This window comes from Stegastes partitus, unplaced genomic scaffold, assembly GCF_000690725.1.
Source record: "Stegastes partitus isolate 25-593 unplaced genomic scaffold, Stegastes_partitus-1.0.2 Scaffold1134, whole genome shotgun sequence".
NCBI lineage: Eukaryota > Metazoa > Chordata > Actinopteri > Pomacentridae > Stegastes > Stegastes partitus.
In genome coordinates, this window is record NW_007578865.1 from 189,633 (window position 1) to 195,582 (window position 5,950).

At 42.0% G+C, this 5,950-nt stretch overlaps 1 protein-coding gene across 1 annotated transcript; it reads left to right on the forward strand.

The window, feature by feature from the left end:
- LOC103368241 (uncharacterized) lies at nt 1–5,423 on the forward strand. The gene is made up of 6 exons (XM_008296548.1): nt 1–666; nt 2,459–2,530; nt 2,766–2,856; nt 4,391–4,481; nt 4,562–4,637; nt 4,801–5,423. Exons 1-6 carry the CDS (start codon nt 485–487, stop codon nt 5,054–5,056), a joined length of 768 nt encoding a protein of 255 aa, XP_008294770.1. The 5' UTR covers nt 1–484; the 3' UTR covers nt 5,057–5,423.
- The last annotated feature ends 527 nt before the right edge of the window (nt 5,424–5,950 follow it).

The following is a 5,950-nucleotide window of genomic DNA, read 5'->3' on the forward strand; positions in this document are numbered from 1 at the left end:
AACAAAAGTCCAAATTTGCATTCATTTCAAGAAAAGGAATCTAAATATTGGATGTCAGCTTTAAAACATTTGTCATTTTGTTGGTAGTCAAAGGTTTTCATTGAAGGGATGTGCTGTCATCACTCCCTACAAAAAATACAATAAAATACTGTCAACAGCCTGAAAAAAATCAACTTTGGCCACGTTTTTAAGAATTATGTTTAATAATCAGGGTATTACTGATAAACGAACAAACCTCCCTGTAAAAACCTTCAGAACATAGACAGTAGGTCATGTATGGTGAGCCTCAGCCAGCTGTCAGCTCTGTTTAACTGAACAAAACCAGCGTGGTGTCACCGCACAGACCCGGATGTGTAAACAACAAACACAGTGGTGCGGACCGATCCAGTCAACAACAGGGGTCGTTACTGGGCGTCTGCGGGACCGGGGTGAAGGGGAGGGACAGTAATAGTCCACAACATCATCTTATTAATGAGAGGGAGAGATGGCCGAGAAGCGGCCAAAGAGGATCAGATCAGCGGAGCACAAGCAGAAGAAGAAACATTACGACCAGAGCCGAGCCAAGACCCGCATCAACATCGGCGAAGCGTTCCAGCGGTGGAGAGACCTCCGGGAGCTGAAAGGCATGAAGACGGACGCGGAGGTGGCTGTGTTTCTGCTCGATAGGTGGGTGACGGTGGAGATGAGCAGCGATGTTAGCTAGGTGGGTGTGTGTGTGTCCGGAGCTGGTGTGCTTTCTCCGGGTACCGCTCTGGTCCTCTCCGCCTGTTAGCTTCGGAGCTGCAGCTGGAGTTAGCTAACAGACAAGTTAGCTAACCTACTTGTTCTCGCTGTTTTTGTCCTTTAAAAAAAACAACAACAACTAAAAAACAGTTTACCAGACTAATTTGACACACGTTAACACCAATTTTACACCTCAGTATAGTTATTTGGATTATTTTATAACGCTCAGCTCGGTACCTTCATGTTAGCTTTAAACCAACAGTCCTCACTGGTTTGATCAGAATGTAAACACCAAGTTTGATTTGTTTGCATGTCCTTCGTTTAATTCTGTCCTTGTCCTGTGATGCTGTTTTGCTTCAGCTATGAGAAACAGGCATCCGCTTACCTCCATGCAGTTCAAGGCTGGAACATCAGCCCAGATGTTAGTGTGGTTGCCTTGGCAATGCGCGTCCACGAGTCTGGGACCGAAGGAGCTCTGAGGACCATGTGAGGAGACAGACAGGAGGGAGAGACAGAGGAAACGTTCCCTAAATGTTTAGAATAAGTCCTCCTAATAAACACAAGAAAGAAGCACTTTTATTTTGAGATCCCGCTATAACGTTATTAATCAGTCAGACTTTATTTGTACAGCAGTTTTCATTCAACACAAAGTGCTTTACAGTTTAAATCAATCAAAAACACAATTAATGCTTAGAAATCATATAAACAGTACCCACTACCTCCACCTCCAGTCGTTAGGCCAAAATATGTAAAAGCAAAGTAAGAAAATAGTTTTAAAAAGATAGATAAAGTAGTCTAAAACAAACATTTATAATGAAATGAATTTTAAAAAGATTTTTTTAAAGTAATGATAATAAAGAAAATACATCAAAAGCCTGACTAAGAAGGTAGGTCTAAAGTTTGCACCTTTCACATTTCACCTTGAACATTCTCAGATGGTTAATTTGTACGTTCCTGCCCACTAGAAATATCAATATATCCCTTGATTCCATCTGTCCATTATCTATACACCACTTAATCCTCATTAGGGTCACAGGGGGGCTGGAGTCTATCCCAGCTGACTCAGGGTGAAGGCAGGGGACACCCTGGACAGGTCACCAGTCTATCACAGGGCTACACTTAGAGACAGACAACCAAGCACACTCACATTCACACCTACGGACAATTTAGAATCACCAATTAACCTCAACATGTTTTTGGACTGTGTGGGAGGAAGCCAGAGAACCCGGAGAGAACCCACACTGCACGAGGAGAACATGTAAACTCTACAGAGAAAGATCCCGGGTGTCCTCAGCGGGATGCAAACCGGCAACCTTCTTTCTGCGAGGCAACAATACTAACCACTGATCCATCTTGCAGCCCTCACACTAAAGATGCCCTAAAAAATCATCCTGAAACACATATAAGTGATTTCCGTTGGATGTGCTGAGAGTTCTGAACATGGACGGAAATCCTCCTGAAACTCATATGAGCTGTTACATCCAGGGCTCTATAAATTGATCATTAGGAGGTTACCTCCCCAATCAAAAGACACGGATGAGAACAGAGAGTAAATCATGCCTGAATGTGCGTCGACTCAGCAGGGTTCATATTGAACAAGTTGATATCTGAATCAGCACAAAGGACTATAATTACACGTTACATTAATCCACAGTCCAGATGTGTTACCTGGAGTCTCCCTTCGTGTGTTTTCTCAAACTGTCCATTTAATGAATGCCGTGTGTTGTGATCGTAGTTACCTTCGGACCAAGTCAGAGAGTCGAGCTGAACGATCGAGCTTCAAAAGGAGCTCTTCAACTGAAACCTGGTGAGTGGCTTTGTGTGTCCGGGTGTTTTGATTTTAGCACCATGACTGTTTCTGTAGCGTTAAACATTTAGATTTTGTCTTTTATTTGACTAAAACTTGACTTGAGGTTATTTTTAACTATCAGGTTATTATGATGAATGCTGGTAAAACACATTTGAAAAAAAACAACAAAAGAACACGACGTAGAATTATCAGATACATTTATACCTTTGTGTTTCTTTATCTGGTCATTCAGTGAAAGTGTGCACTATGAATACCCGTTTATGATGAGTTCATCAAATGAGTCTGAGCAGGAAACTTCTGTCCAGTCGTCTAAAAATGGAAAGGTAATCATGATCTCTCATATAGAGTTGAAATGATTAGTCCATCTATCAGTCCACCAACTAGAATTTGTTGTTTCAGTCTTTGTCAAAAAACCAAACATAGTTCATTTCCAGCTTCTCTAATGTGTGACAGTTTTGTTTTGTCTCATTGTAAACTGAACGCGTTGAAGGTTTGGAGAACCAATCAGACAAAACGAGCAAACTGAAGATATCATTTTACACTCTTGGCACTTTTGTTTGCTGGTTTTGGATCTTTATATTCTAAAACACGTATATCAAATCTAACAAATCCAACAAATGAAGACACTTTGAGTTGAATTTGCTGGAAAACACAACAGTTTGTCTCTTTCTTGCGTTATTAAACTGGAGTAATGCTGCTAACTGGTCTGAGCCCAACATGACCCTGTAGAAGCCAATAACGTAACAACGGCTGATAACGTAATAAATTTACCATTTTTAAAATGTAATAGGCCAATAATGTAATAACTGGCAAATAACGTAATAAAAGTCCTGGACCAATAACATAATAAGTTTTGACCAATAGCGTGATAATTTGTTACATTTTTGGCCAAAAGATAATAGGAGAATAGAGAGAGGACAGGAAAGACACGAGGATAACAACACGCAACGACACCTTAACGCAAGGCCAGCCTATAAAAGTGGGTTTTTAACAGTTTTTTTAAAAGACTCCACAGAGTCAGCAGATCTCATGGCAGCAGGCAGATTGTTCCAGAGCTGAGGAGCAACAACCTCAAAAGAACAATCACCTCTAGATTTAAAAAGGGAGCGAGGAACAACCAAGAGGCCTCGATCGTCGGATCGGAGAGGTCGGCTGGCAGAGTAAGGTTTTATTAATTCAGATATATATTTGGGGGCTAGGCCATGAAGGGCCTTATAGGTAATATTTCAAAATTTATCCTGAATTTTACCGGGAGCCAGTGAAGGGAGGACAGAATCAGAGTGATGTGGGACTTACGGCTGGTTTTTGTCAAAAGTCTTGCTGCAGAGTTTTGAACTAGTTGAAGACGAGCTATGGAGGAGTGTGTTGTGCCAGTCAACAGTGAGTTACAGTAATCTACGTGTGAGAAAATGAAAGACTGTACCAGGAGATCTTTTTGCATGGCAGACAGTAGTGGTTTGATTTTAGTGATGTTATGCATTTGACACCCAGGTTTTTAAAAAGTGCAAATTTATTACTTTATCAGCTACATTATTGGCTTCTACAACCCCAAACCTTATTTTATTAAAGCAAAATTTAGCTGCAGTTGAAAGATAACTTGCAGTTTTTAAATATCTGCACATATAATAAAGTCATTGCAGATGTTTTTGTCCGTGAGCATCATAACGTTTATTCAATATTTCAGGTCTGGACATTGCACTTTCTGAACTTATATTATTCTGTTAGTTAATTAATTCTCAACATTCTGTTTCATATTTTTATCGTATTTTGTGATACACACAGTAAATAAGAGAGAGTTTCCTGTTTCCACTCAGCTCTCTGCTGACTGCTTCTTGCTGTTCCTCGTCTCATTTTAAGGAGATGCAGAAGTCAGACGCTGCTCGCCAAAGACCAAAGAGTGAGGATGAGTGGCGGCCAATCAGACGGTCAGAAAATAAAGTAAACGGAGGTGAGTCACCTTCACATTAGTCCTGAAAATCAATTGTTTTCAGCAAAACTGTAATTTGTTAAAAATGGATGCCCACACAGTTGAAGAAGAAGAGGAGGAAGAATTCAGCACTTCATTAAGTGTGGGAGACGGACGCTACCTGGTGGATTTGGGAAGGTGTGTTGATTTACATACTAGGATCCAGTTTGAGGCGCCTGTTGTCAGATTGTTAACATCCTTCTCATCATCTCCAGCCTTCAAAGTTGGACTTATGTGTTTTGTTGTCCTAACATCATCTTCGTAATAAGCAAACCTGCTGCATCTTCTCTGACTCCTTCAGCTCGTCAGAGTTCATCGTGGACGAAGAGTGCATCCTCCAGCTGTTCAAGTCGTGCCGGGAGTGCAACGGACAATGCACGGTGAGAAAACACGTGAAAGGACTGAAGCTGGTTGTTTACCAGGCGTGTCGCTTCTGTCAGAGCCGCAGTAAATGGACTAACCTGCCTGATGACGATGACAGAGACGATAGTGATTCCCAGGTTAATGACAAACACGGACAGAACACAGCGATGTCACCAGGCAGTAATACCAGCTGAAACAGGAATGCGTTTCAGGTGAGCCTGGACCGGACGAAGCAGCTGAACTTGTGCTGCTTTCTCTGCACCGTCGAAGCCATCAGCACCTTCTCTGTATGTTTTCCCACTTCATTCATTCTCTGATGCATCCACACATGCAAGCAGGACTGTGGCGACCTCAGCCGGCTATAGCTAACCATGGGGAAAGACTGTGACCGGCAGGTAAGAGAAGAGCTCCAGTGTTCGGTTGAATCACTGTTGGGTTCTCTGGTGCTTACCACAGGTGCATGCTTAAAACTCACCTGGGCTGCTGGAGTCGATCACCTGGTTTGAAAACAGGCTGCACTAACCACAGTTAAATAAATGGTTGTATTGGCCAAAAAAGAAAGATGGTCTGTTCTTGTGTGTATTTTTGGAAGGTTTTTCAATCAGCATGTCTTCAACCTTGTGATCCTTTTCCATCTTTAGGCAAATTTATAGTATCACAGTACAGCTGCTCAGACAAGGACTGTTGTCTAATTGCTGGTCACTGGTAAAACTCATGACCCCATGTAGACGTGATCTGTATTTGGTTATGACAAAGGGCCTTTTTATGCAACCTAAAGTGTACAAAGGATGCATGGTGATCTAAATGTGGCCAAACCACACCTCCAGTAGGTCGCCCTCGTGTTGTAGTTGAATCTTCTGACCATTCAGCAAGTTGAAAGGTTCCCTAATGCTCTCAACAAGCCACTATGAGCTGTGGCAGTAGCTAGCAAGTTTTCCCTTGATTTAAAACTACCTGATACCCTCCAGTGGCAGCTCTGCCTGACTAAAGCGCATTATGAGATCCAATGGAGATGACAATACGTATCTATGGCAGTCTAAATACAAAGAGCTGAGGACTGGATGTTATTAGGGTCCGAGCACACCAGT

Bases quoted from the DNA above. Each gene is read 5' to 3' on its own strand.
- LOC103368241 (XM_008296548.1), top strand. From the start codon at position 485: ATGGCCGAGAAGCGGCCAAAGAGGATCAGATCAGCGGAGCACAAGCAG. The intron at 667-2,458 runs GTGGGTGACGGT...TTGTGATCGTAG, and splicing joins GCTGTGTTTCTGCTCGATAG to TTACCTTCGGACCAAGTCAG. The intron at 4,638-4,800 runs GTGTGTTGATTT...TGACTCCTTCAG, and splicing joins TACCTGGTGGATTTGGGAAG to CTCGTCAGAGTTCATCGTGG.